At 42.0% G+C, this 14,268-nt stretch overlaps 1 protein-coding gene across 1 annotated transcript in view; it reads left to right on the plus strand.

Annotated features, from left to right (window-relative positions):
• The first annotated feature begins 1,124 nt into the window (after positions 1-1,124).
• Positions 1,125-14,268, plus strand: part of ptchd4 (patched domain containing 4) — a 41,395-nt gene continuing 28,251 nt past the window's right edge. The window contains exons 1-2 of the mRNA XM_014144588.2: positions 1,125-1,888; positions 4,308-4,788. Coding sequence (XP_014000063.1) covers positions 1,289-1,888; positions 4,308-4,788 — 1,081 coding nt within the window. The 5' untranslated portion in view covers positions 1,125-1,288. The remainder of the gene's footprint in view (positions 1,889-4,307; positions 4,789-14,268) is intronic.

Below are 14,268 nucleotides of genomic sequence, written 5' to 3' on the forward strand. Positions count from 1 at the left end.
AATTAATTTATAAAATTTTTGACATGCGTTTTTCTGGATTTTTGTTGTTGTTATTCTGTCTCTCACTGTTCAAATAAACCTACCATTAAAATTATAGACGGGTCATTTCTTTGTCACTGGGCAAACGTACAAAATCAGCAGGGGATCAAATACTTTTTTCCCTCACTGTAGCTATATTACCTTTTTCCTTTGGGCTTCGGCTTTCTGGCTCTGTTTGAATGTGGCTTGATGGCTAGTTGTTCCTTGTAAATGCGTTTGGCTCTGGTCTTGGGGGCGGCATGCAGGCTGGGAGACAAGCTGCCTGTCAGGCTCTGTTAAGGACTTAAACGCCCCATGAGCGAAGAGACTGTTGCTGTCCTGGTGCTGAACTTCCGAATTCCGATTGCGTTGCTGTCCACTTCAGTGGTTCCGAATCGCCTCTATTAGCTAGTTTGTTTGTTTTTTAACATCCGACGATTGACAATACTTGTTGTGAGGCATCAAAAATTCCCAACAACACAAATACTTACAATATATAAATGCTGCATTGGTGTAGTACCTAGGCTACTGTAGAAATGTGACCCCAGACGATGACTTGAGGCTCTTTGTCACTGAATCCAAAAAGATAAAAGTGAGCTAGCCTACTGTAACCCAATGAGGTTGGGTGGCAGATGTAAACAAGTGTCGCATTGAGAGGCAATCTAGTGTTTCTTTACTTGACTTTGAAGCATAAATCTCCTGAGGTGCAAAAAGTACTTTATCAGTAAACTCCCCATGACTTTGAAAGGCTTTGTAGGACCCGCTGTCTCCTTCTCTCAAGAGGCTAATCTAAGTTACTGGCTATTAGATTTACGCGCAACTGTATGGTTTCCCCATTCATGAGGTGGGAGTGATTTCAGGAAGTGCATTTGGCCATTGTGCCACCAGTGAATATTTCACGACTCGCATATGGCTATTGTGCGTGTTTCCAAAATAACCCACCATCAGCATTACCCCGTCTTCCCCCTTAATCCCAGCACATGGTTACAGTCAAGTAGCCTACATAAATCAGGCGCCACCGATAGTGTAGTTAGAACTAGGCACACATGCACATCAGACGGCCGCGGCTTGCTGCTATTGCAGCAGGAGCAATAGGAATAGTCACTGGTCCGCGGTTAGTAAACGAGAGGAATGGCTTGAAATTAAACAAAAAACGCAGAGATGATAAGTATCTGACAGTTCTTGTTGCAAATTGCTGCAGTGCTATTTTTATAGGTGTAGTGTATTCTCATTCGGATTGACTAAACTGGGCAACGGAGTCTCATGTCACATGTGCTTCATAGGAAGAAGCTGGGCATCTGCAAGCTGGATCTGGAGGAGGATGCTGCGGCAAATGATACACAGAGGGCTCAAAGCTTCTTTCTACTGGCTGGGCTTATTTGTTAGTAGGCATCCGGTTTTTTTCCTCACCGTTCCCGCAGTCTTAACCATCATTTTCGGATCTACCGTCCTGAGCAGATTCAAGCCCGAAACGGACATCGAGATACTGGTTGCCCCGACACACAGCTTTGCTAAAGTAGAGCGGAGTCTTGCGAACAGCCTTTTCCCCATCGACCAGTCAAAAAACAAGCTGTATTCCGACCTGCACACCCCCGGCAGATATGGGAGACTGATTCTGCTGGCCAAGTCTGGGGGAAATATACTGGAGCTAGCCGACCAGGTCCTGCAGGTTCACAAGCAGGTGCTGGATTTGCGGGTTAATTACAAGGGATTCAATTACACTTTTGCTCATCTCTGTGTCCTGAGCCATCGGGATAAGCGATGCCTCTTGGATGATATAATTACGATATTCGAAGATATCCGCTTAGCCATTCTATCGAATCACACTTTTTCAAAGGTGCCCGTGACCTATCCAAATACAACATTAAAGGTAAGACGGCGAGGATTTTGTTTTATAACACGATAGTCTACTATGTTTCCGCCGGCCGCGGGCATCAATTACCGATTTGAGTATCGTATGTGGTGGCAGTTACCCTTAAAGAGAACATGACCGACGTGCTTCAAACTCCGAATGACCTGGATTAGCAGTGGGACAATGTATCTGCAATGAGACAATAACCTACTGTCTGAAGCCTGCATTCATTTCTCAATGAGCAGTGGTTGTATTCGCTCAGCCTATTATGTAGACTGCGGATGTCTTCATGTATCAGGCAGGCAAGGCAAGGAAATACTCAGAATGGATTGAACAGCCAATGTAGGCTAGTTGTTAGCTGCAGGTCGTGAATTGGCTGCATTGCCCTGCACTGCTCCAATATAGAGGGAATGTACCCCATCTTATTCTGATGCAGTGTAGTTTTCCCTCTCCTGCACATATAGAATGACATTGCTGATCGACTAGTATGGAGCCTGCATCCTCTCGTCCCCTGTAAGATGTTGCTATGCCTCCTAAGTGTGTGCTGTGGTACAGCCCTCTGCAGATGTATAGCTAGGCTACCTCTGCTCATGTCATTTTAGACAGTAGGCTATACATTAGGTTAATGTTTTAATCAGATGTTACACAATTACAACAGGTAGCCTAATTTTACAACAGGTGACCAGATCTGTTGATAATACCATGACACATTGAGCACATGTAATGGATGAGTGTAGAAAGTAGAATATTGTGTATGATCTGCCTTGAGGAAGACTCACTATAGTGGGTGACATGGCTCGTTACTGAGTTGAAAACTGTTCTGTACTAAGTTAGGTCTATGCTTCACAGAGTATCTTAAATTGCAAGGCACAAATCTAGCTAGTGTTGTATATCCTCCAATTAGAGAATCTCTAGTGGGAGGTAGCTAATCCTCCTGCACCAGGCCTAGCTGTGAGTAATGCACTGGGCCTGCTTTTTTCATTCAACCTGGGCTGTCCCTAAATCACTTCTAGATTGCACATCCTACCACTGTTCATTACTCTACATCCAAAGCCACTGTCTTCACTCACTCTGATTGCAGGCAGTTAGTTGCCTTATTCCCTATGGCTCTGGCCCTTGTGCGCCCCTTGACACCAACCCCCAAGTTCCCGCTTTAAGGTTAGAATAAACGGACCTTCTTTTCCACCCCTCTTGGCAGATACTTCTACAGCGCCATTTATTCGCCGTGTTGGGTCGCCTGCATCATTGATATTCCCCGTCTGTCTGTGCAGATTGTCTTGACATGTTTTTTTGCTCTTCATTCAGTGCTTTGATGTCAGCTGGTGGCTTTATTCATTTGTTTACTAGTCTGATGCTAACCCAAGCGACAGCGCTGCACTACTAATGTTAAATCCCTAGATGGTATGTCAGAATTTCATAGCTTCTGCTTGTATGAGGAGTCCTTGTGGTGTAGGGTTGATACTATGAATGTTCAGGCCCAGTGTTACTGAATATTGCATTTACATGATAATGATAGGGAATAAATGGCAATGATATCATGCAATTCCCTATTGTGCTGACAGTGCAAGTGATATTTAATTACAATACCCATGGAATCCCTCACTTGCTGATGTTACAATTGTACAATCAACATACCACATTGCATTGAAGAGATTCAGGATTGGCTGTACAGTACAGTAGGCTACAGTACAGTGCAATAGCTACAAACATTGATCAAATCAGACCAGCTAGGGCCCTTGTCTGAAATGAACAAACAATGCTTTATTACATTTGCATCGTTTCACTATTGGCTGACAAGATAGCTGTTCATCCACTTGTCCAAGAGATCCATCTTCTCTGGAGGGCAGTCAAGTGGTGTCATATATCTCATCTCCACATATCAGTCACCTTCTGGGAGAATTATTGTCACTGTATCGCTATACGTCGGGGGCTCCGATCTAATAGGACACCTACAATATGCCAGTCTAAAAACAACTAGGCAGCCAGTGATTGGTTTAATGCATTTTTTGTTTGACAGTGTTTAAGTAATCATACAGTACAGTGCATGTCATCTGATTCTTTAGTAGCCGTAGTAATGGGACATTCTCAAGCATGAATCCAAGATACACAGTTCAACTTACTATAGTATAAATAATGGGAATAGTTTGCCATAGCACCCATTTACTATTGCTTGGTAAGTATGATATAGCATTTATCTTAACGTAAAATGTATCAAATATGGGAATTCATGCGTATTGTAATGGTTGATTGGTGGGTCACAGTGTTCAAATAATTTACAAGATTTAACCATAATCCACAATGAACTACAAATTACAACTGTTGCTAATATCAGGTAACAGAAACCAAACAGCATATCTCCAGCTATGCTCTGTGGGGACTTGAGATCCCTCTCTCAGTGTGTCTGATAGTAACCTGTCTGCTGTGCTCCCTCCCCCAGGATGGTCGTGTGTCCTTCATCGGCCACCAGTTGGGTGGAGTGGCCTTCTCGCCCAACACCCGAGACCAGCAGGTGAAGTTTGCCCGGGCCATCCAGATCACCTACTACCTTCGCAACCATGGCCCCGTGGTGCAGGACGTCATCGCAGAGAAGTGGGAGAATGCCTTCTGCACCCTCATCACGCGCCTGTCCACGCTCAGCGAGGACCTGCACATCCAGTCTCTCACCTCCTTCAGCCTGTGGAGGGACTTCCACCAGACGGGCGTGCTGGCTAAAGGGGAGGTGCTGGTCAGCCTAGTGCTCCTTCTTCTGGCAGCCACCATCTCCAGCTCAATGAGGGACTGCCTGAGGGGAAAGCCCTTCCTGGGTCTGCTGGGTGTGCTCACAATAGCCATCGCCAACGTGACCTCCGCTGGCATCTTCTTCATCTCCGACGGGAAGTTTAACTCCACGCTGCTGGGGATCCCATTCTTCTCCATGGGTGAGTGTGGAGCTGCTTAGCCTTATCAGCAGTGGCCGTGTTGCCTATTGGGGAGGGGATTAGGGTAATTGGCTGTTGTGGGCTTCCTCAAAGAGGGGCGCCCCGTGCTACGCTGATTGTTTTCGGTTTGTTGTGGCAGTGTGTTGTAAATGTGCAAGTGTGTGTGTGTGCGTGCATATGTGTCTGTCTTACAGCACGTCCTTCAGGACAGTACAACAATGCTTGATATTTCCCAAATAATCAGAAAGCTTCTCATGGACACCATCTTCAGCTCCCAGCACTCCGTACAATTACTGCTATCATCCTTAGAGTTTCATCAGCACTTAAGCATTCAATCATCAATCAATGTATTACGTTTTAATCAATATTCTTATCATTTCTGGCCAACACACAAAATACATACCTAGGGAAGCATGCCATGGGAGAAGGGGAACGGTACCAGCGGTTACGGGCAACCTTGCCATAAACATACTCACAATCCATTGTCATCACTTTGATCTAGGCCACAGTCACCACACCCGTCCTCCCAAGGAATCCCAGCCTGCACATACTGTAGTAGGGGGATCCCCTGAATGAAATAGACAAGCCTTTATACCCATGCTATGCCCTTAATTACAACGAGGCAAACCTGGGACTTGCAGAGAGGAAAATACGTTCAAGAACAACAAATCTCAACAGTTCAAACCCGTTACATCTACAAACATCACTGTCATACTTGTCCCATTGTCGGTGGAGGGTATAAACATTTCCCAGCAGAGTTGTCCTCTAATTTCTACTCAAACCGTTCTAAGCCACAGTATCACGAGGAGATCTCCTGTGTACGTGGCTTACTGCCCTATAACCTATTTTCCCAGTCTGAAAGGTTCAGAGGTCAGTCAAGCCCTGTAGGCTGAGACTACTCTAGTTTGAAGTAAATAAAGTTTAAGTAAGAAGCAGGAACAGGAGGCAAAAGCATCTTGGTGACCTCGGTTGTGTCTCACCAGGGAAGGAGAGACAGAGTCAGGGAGGAATGGAGGAGGACGAACATAGGCAGGGAGGAACTTAAATACATGTGACAGATCCTCCGAGACAACAGATGTCCACCACCCACCTCCTGGAATGACACTATAGTGTAAAGACTGTACTTGAGTCCATCCTGTAGTTATCCTCAAAATGAATAAAACTTCATTGTCACCAGACTCAAAGTCCAAAATGATCTTTTAATTCTGTAATATTAAATCATCTGACAAACTGTACTAGAACCAATTTCACTTTCTCTTAGAGAAAATCAGACCTCAACCATTCAACAATACTTTTTGGACTGGGATAAAACCTACAGGTTGGCAGTTAACTCTCACCACGTCAGTGGACAACCGTAAGATGAGACAGCCGGACAGTCTTAACATAGTGCACCTTTTCATGTCTTTCCCCAACTATGTATATCTGGGATGTCATCTTAGTGAAGCCAATTACTGTAGCGCTGAGCTTGTCAGTTCTCCTCTCCCTGGGTAGCTGGAGGAAAAAAGGGAGGGGGCTTTGTACCAGGACTAATGAAACATATATGACACAGACACATTGGCAGGGCACTGCCTGCCATTCTATCTCTCTGCTCCAAATGAGCTGTGGATATCGACCTCACCTACTGTACTCTGTACCTCACCCACATACTATTTACTTTACTGCACTGTAAATGAGTACTTACTTTCTGCAGTTCTTCTAATGATTCCTCTGTGTTGGAAAATATGGAATTCTTTATCCCAGAAAGAGTTGACTCACAATCCTAGAACATAAATCATGTCAAGAATGTTTTTTTTAATGGAGCAAATTAAAATATGTTGACGCTGTGTGTATGCTAAACAGAATTGTTCTGCAGGCAGGCACAGTGGCCTTTGTGGGAGTTTCACTCCATTTCAAAGTAATTTCTCCCGTTTCATGACTACTGAACACCACCCTGGAAAAATTGGGCCTTAGTAAATGCCTAAACCTAGTACTTGTATCTTGGGCTGTTTCGGTGACTGTATTACCGCCACACCGGTAGTCACGAGTCATTACCACAGTCAAATTCCACGTGACTGTTTAGTCATGGTAAATAGGCTTTTTCAAGTTCTGATACTGCTGATGGTCATTCGTAGCCAACCAAACTTTAAACTGCTGGGTACTCAGCACTCTATTGTCCCTCTGGTCACTCTGATAGCAATGCAAATGTTTTCGAAAATCAATTCAAACACTTCATGACAGCTCATGAGCTCATGTTGCGCAACATTTCTATAGGCTATGCAATTGCGTGAGAAAACAGTGATGGCCTCTATTAAAAAGAGGAGGATCCCATCAGCTTGTGGGATCCTGTATTTATTTATCAACTTTCCTAATATTAACTTCTTGAGGACCCCTTCGAGATAAAATCCTGTTAACCTCTTACATCTAGACGTTCCGCTAGCGGAACACCTGCTCCAATATCCAATGATAGGCGTGGCGCGAATTACAAACTCCTCAAAAATACAAAAACTTCAATTTTTCAAACATATGACTATTTCACAGCATTTTAAAGACAAGACTCTCCTTTATCTAACCACACTGTCCGATTTCAAAAAGGCTTTACAGCGAAAGCAAAACATTAGATTATGTCAGCAGAGTACCAAGCCAGAAATAATCAGACACCCATTTTTCAAGCTAGCATATAATGTCACAAAAACCCAGAAGACAGCTAAATGCAGCACTAACCTTTGATGATCTTCATCAGATGACACACCTAGGACATTATGTTATACAATACATGCATGTTTTGTTCAATTTATCGTAAAAAAGCGATAATATTCCGACCGGGAATATCCTTTTCGGCAAACAGAGGAAAAATCACAAGGCGGGGGCGGCCAGGGCACGCGCCTAAGCCCACAGTCCCTTGATCGGCCACTTGAGAAAGGCGATAATGTGTTTCAGCCTGGGGCTGGGATGACGACATTCAGGTTTTTCCCGGGCTCACACATGGAAGACGTAGGAAGTGTCACGTTAGAGCAGAGATCCTTTGTAAAAGATAGAGATGGCAAAGAAGTTCAAGAAATGGTCAGACAGGCCACTTCCTGTAAAGGAATCTCTCAGGTTTTGACCTGCCATTTGAGTTCTGTTATACTCACAGACACCATTCAAACAGTTTTAGAAACTTTGGAGTGTTTTCTATCCAAAGCCAATAATTATATGCATATTCTAGTTACTGGGCAGGAGTAGTAACCAGATTAAATCGGGTACGTTTTTTATCCAGCCGTGAAAATACTGCCCCCTAGCCATAACAGGTTAACGGGATTGGTTGGACAACAACCAGTGAGATTGCACGGCACGAAATTAAAAAAATATATATCTCAAAATTACAATTTTAAAGATACTCCACTCGTTAATCCAATCACATTGTCCGATTTCAAAAAGGCTTTACGGTGAAAGCAAAACATTAGATTATTTTAGGATAGCACATTAGCAAAAAAAAAAAAAAAGACATTTTCCAAGCACGGATAGCTGTCACAAAACCAGATATACATCTATAATTAAGCACTAACCTTTGACAATCTTCATCAGATGACACTCCTAGGACATCATGTTAGACAATACATGCATTTTTCTGTTCGATCAAGTTCATATTTATATCCAAAAACCCAATTTTTACATTGGCGCGTGACGTTCAGAAAATGTTTTCTCCCCATAACTTTCGATGAATAGGCACATTCATTTACAGAAGAACTCATAAACGTTGACAAAATGTATAACAATTATTTAAAGAATTAGAGATAATCTACTCCTTTATGCAACCACTTTGTCAGATTTGAAAATAACTTTACGGAAAAAGCACATTGTTCAATATTCTGAGTACAGAACTTAGCCTTCAATGCTAAGCTATACAGTCAGCCTACAACCACGGCGTCGACAAATCTCAAAAAATATGTTAGAAATATTTTCTTACCTTTGCTGATCTTCGGCGGAATGCACTCGGAAGGGCACCCACTTCCACAAGAAATGTTCATTTGTTCTGCAAAGTCCATCATTTATGTCCAAATACATCCGTTTTGTTGACCCATCCAGAACACTTTACAATGCCATGTGGCGTGGACGCAAATCCATAGACAAAATGTTCAAAAGTTCCATTACCGTTTGTAGAAATATGTCAAACGATGTTTACAATCAATCCTTTAGGGTGTTTTTTAACGTAAATTTGCGATAATTTTACAACCGGGCAATAGGTATTCATCCCAGAAGGATAATAACAAACAGCGAAGGCACGTGCATGCGCGTCACGAGACACCTGTCCTCAGACTGGCCAGTGATTGACTGAGCCACAATTTTCTGCCCGGTAACAGGTGACGGATGAAACCAGTTCCTAAAGATTGTTGACAGCCAATGGAAGAGTTAGGAGGTGCAACGTAAATCCTATGTCACTGTAGTTTTTCAAGGGATTCAAAAGAAAAACTACATTTCTAATTTCTCCCACTTCCTGATTCAAATTTTCTCAGGTTTTTGCCTGCCATATGCGTTCTGTTATACTCACAGACACAATTCAAACAGTTTTAGAAACTTCAGAGTGTTTTCTATCCAATGCATATTCTATTTTCTGGCCCAGAGTAGTAACCTGTTTAAATTGGGTACGTTTTTCATCCGGCCGTGAAAATACTGCCCCTAGCCCCAAGAGGTTTTAAGCACATTGCTTTGCTTTACAACAGGAGTATAGTCTACCTGGCTGGCATGAAAATGAACCAAGGGAAAAGGTCCTCCATTTTGCTATTTAAGTGCATAGACATATTTTTTTCCAATGCTCCTGTTCCGAGACAGTTGCATGAGAATGGTCCATTCTAAATCAAACAAATTTCACACATATAGTATATTATTGTGAGGACAGACACTGGGAGACGATGGTGACAGGTGTGCGTAATGATTGGCCTCCTGGCGTCCTCGAGCGCCAGAGAAGGGGAGCGGGAGCAGGCGTGACACCTGGGCGAGCCTGACGGGCCGGCTGAGGCGTGGGAGCCGGACAAGCCAGCTGAAGCATGGAAGCCTAACGAGCCGGCTGAAACTTGGAGGCCGGCTGAGGCGTGGGAGCCCGACGAGCCGGCTGAGGCGTGGGAGCCCGACGAGCCGGCTGAGGCATGACATGGGATGGGAGCCTGCCAAGCCAACCGAGGCAAGAAAAACTCTCGAGCCAGCTAAGGCATGGAAGCCCGACAAGTCAGCTGAGGCACCCCCAGTTCCTTCGGCAGCGGCACCCGGACCCGACGTCACCAACCCCAACAAAAAAACAAAAAAACCTCCCTGATGCTTCCAATATTGGTGTCTGCATTCTGTGAGGACAGACGCTGGGAGACGAGAAGCAAGTACAGGGAGTGAAGATTTAATGGATAAACAGGCATATAGCAAAACAAAAACAGCGTCTGAACAGTGGGAGCAAAACGACATGAATGCAGACACAGGGAAGAAATATCAGGAAGTTACAGATATAGGTGAGGCTAGAGGTTGACCGATTATGATTTTCAACGCCGATACCGATTATTGGAGGACCACAAAAAAGCCGATACCAATTAATCTGCCGACTTTTATATATATGTATTTGTAATAATGACAATTACAACAATACTGAATGAACGCTTTTATTTTAGCTTAATATAATACATCAATAAAATCAATTTAGTCTCAAATAAATAATGAAACATGTTCAATTTGTTTTATATAATGCAAAAACACAGTGTTGGAGAACAAAATAAAAGTGCAATATGTACCATGTAAATAAGCTCAGAACATGAGAACATATGAAAGCTGGTGGTTCCTTTTAACATGTCTTCAATATTCCCAGTTAAGAAGTTTAGGTTGTAGTTATTATAGAAATTATTGTACTATTTCTCTCTATACCATTTGTATTTAATTTACCTTTGACTACTGGATGTTCTTATAGGCACTATAGTATTGCCAGCCTAATCTGGGGAGTTGATAGGCTTGAAGTCATTAACAGCGCAATGCTTGAAGCACAGCGAAGAGCTGCTGGAAAATGTAGGAAAGTGCAGTTTGAATGAATGCTTACGAGCCTGCTGCTGCCTACCACCGCTCAGTCAGACTGCTCTATCAAATCATAGACTTAATTATAATATAATAAACACACAGAAATACGAGCCTTAGGTCATTAATATGGTCATAATCCGGAAACTATCATTTTGAAAACAAAACGTTTATTCATTCAGTGAAATATGGAACCGTTCCATATTTTATCGAACGGGTGGCATCCCTAAGTCTAAATATTGCTGTTACATTGCACAACCTTCAATGTTATGTCATAATTATGTAAAATTCTGCAAAATTAACTACTGTCTTTGTTAGGAAGAAATGGTCTTCACACAGTTCGCAATGAGCCAGGCGGCCCAAACTGCTGCATATATCCTGACTCTGCTTGCACAGAACGCAAGAGAAGTAACACAATTTCCCTAGTTAATATTGCCTGCTAACATGAATTTATTTTAACTAAATATGCAGGTTTAAAAAAATATACTTGTGTTGATTTTAAGAAAGGCATTGATGTTCATGGTTAGGTACATTGGTGCAACGATAGTGCTTTTTTCACGAATGCGCTTGTTAAATCATCACCTGTTTGGCGAAGTAGGCTGTGATTCTATGATAACTTAACAGGCACCGCATTGATTATATGCAACGCAGGACAAGCTAGTTAAATGAGTAATATCACCAACCATATGTAGTTAATTAGTGATTATGTTAAGATAGATTGTTTTTGATAAGATAAGTTTAATGCTAGCTAGCAACTTACCTTGGCTACTTGCTGCACTCGCGACTAATCGGTTGACCTCTAGGGGAGGCAATCAATAAAGTAATAGAGTCCAGGTGAGTCTCATGAAGCGCTCATGCGTGTAACGATGGTGACAGGTGTGCGTAATGATGGGCCGCCTGGCACCCTCGAGCACCAGATAGGGGGAGCGGGAGCAGGCTTGACAACTATTTAGTATATGTAAAGACAAGAATAGTCTGATGGGTGACAATATCGCTGTGAAATATGTATTATCACTTGTGAATGATGACCTTCGTGTGCAGTAAGGCAAGAAACAGCGCATGCCTTTTTTTGCAACTTTTTCAAATCATAGTTGCAGAGCTCATGTAGCCTTGTCAAATTGTGAATGAGAGACTGATGAAGTGTGTGCAGCATGCACCAGAATCAAATCAGAGCTCATGCCTTTCATGCATATTTTTTCAAATCATCATTAGAGTTTCATCATGCAGCCTTGGAATGTATTAAAAATATAAACATATAGCCCAACTTTTGTATCACAACTAAAATTGCATAAATAACTCTAAATTAGGCATATAGGAGGACCTGTTCCTTTGATAACTGCTCAACACAGAATACCCGCATGTATGCACTTCCTTGGAAATCGTTTGGAGAAAATATCCTTTCTATTTTATTCAGCTATGTTCAATTGTATTCTTCATCCTACAAAATAATAAAAAAAATAATGCTACGGAATTCAAAGCAAATCTTGTCTGCTAAATTAACTAGTGTAGTCTACAGCCATATGGCATTGCCAGATCAGGGCCTAACATAACTCAGAGTATGCTATTCTGTTCTTCTGTTCTTCTGAAATAGACTACATTTTCTTCATATCATGTTTCTTTAGACCTGTCTAGGCTATATCAAATGGATTTATTAGGCTTTTTAAAATGTGCCTAATTTCAGGAAACTAGGCGAATGTTGCACGTCACTACATCACAGGAGCAGCATTTAAACATAAACATTTATTTTTTATCAATATACTTTCTGGAACATGTACATTTTAGGGTGCCTTAATATCAAACATGTATCCCATCCATAAATACTAATACAATTCTTACATTTCAAGACTAGTTAGTTTAGCCATGGAAAAAGACAGGAACCTTCCCGCTAGCCATGATTGGCTGAGATAATGGATGGTCTGGACATGCTGGGAGATAAGTTTGGATTAGTCTGCCGTGTAACATGCTTCTCTCTATAACGTGAGCTGTTCGGTATGTGTTGACAGTCCTTTCTACCGTGATGTTTTTGAAAGATATAACATTAGCCATCGAGATATACAAAAATTGTGCTACTTTTCTCAACAACATTGATACCTTGAATTTAGCAGGCGCTGTCGACAGATCAGTTTGAGAAATTGAACGGGCTACTTTCTGCGCAGTGTGAACCGGAGTGACTTGTCACAACGCTGGCAAAACAAGATGAACTATAGCTACAAACAAAACTGAGTTAAATGGTTCCAGTCTGCCGTGAAGCGTTCATCCATTTATACGGGTGAGAGTCTACAGTAGCTACATTTTCAGATTTATGATTTTAATTTTGTCAGAAAGTCGTTATTATTGCAAGTTAACCTCTTGGGGCTAGGTGGGACGCTAGCGTGCCACCCGTGGTGCACTCCATCAACAGCAGGTGCATTTCAAGAGCGGCAAATTTGAATCCAAATAAATGTCAAAATTCAAATTTTTCAAAAATACAACTATGTTACACCATTTGAAAGATAAACATCTCCTTAATCTAACCACGTTTTACGATTTCAAAAAGGTTTTACGGCGAAAGCATAAATTTAGAGTATGTTAGGACAGTACATTTACAAGAGTTGTGTGTAATGTTTTGTCAAGTCAAAGACAGGGTCACCAAAACCATAAAACCAGCTAAAATGATGCACTAACCTTTTACAATCTCCATCAGATGACACTCCTAGGACATTATGTTAGACAATGCATGCATTTTTAGTTCTATCAAGTTCATATTTATATACAAAAACAGCGTTTTACTATGGCATTGATGTTGAGGAAATCGTTTCCCTCCAATAACCGGCAGTCAAGTCAGCGTCAGAAATTAAATAATTAAAATTAGAAAACATTGGTAAAATATTATATTGTCATTTAAAGAATTATAGATTTACATCTCTTGAACGCAATCAACTTGCCAGATTTAAAAATAACCTTACTGGGAAATCACACTTTGCAATAATCTGAGCACTGCGCCCAGAAAAATACGCGTTGCGATACAGACTAGACGTCATGTTGGGGAGATCTAAAATCGAAAATACTATGTAAATAATCCATTACCTTTGATTCTCTTCATCAGATGTCACTTCCAGGTATCACAGGTCCATAACGAATGTAGTTTTGTTCAAAAAAGCTCATCATTTATGTCCAAAAATCTCCGTCTCGTTAGCACATGATGTAAGCCAGCCGGACTTCTCGTCATGAACGAGGGGAAAAAATATATTTCCGTTCGTTCAAACATGTCAAACGTTGTATAGCATAAATCATTAGGGCCTTTTTTAACCAGAACATGAATAATATTCAAGGTGGACGAATGCATACTCTTTTATAACATATTGGAACGAGGGTACCCAACATGAACTAGCGCGCCAGGTGTCTAATGGGACATCACCGTTCCATGGCTCTTGTTCGGTCAGATCTCCCTCCAGAAGACTCAAAACACTTTGTAAAGGCTGGTGACATCTAGTGGAA

The sequence above is a fragment of the Salmo salar genome, chromosome ssa15, assembly GCF_905237065.1.
Source record: "Salmo salar chromosome ssa15, Ssal_v3.1, whole genome shotgun sequence".
NCBI classification, from domain to species: Eukaryota; Metazoa; Chordata; class Actinopteri; order Salmoniformes; family Salmonidae; genus Salmo; species Salmo salar.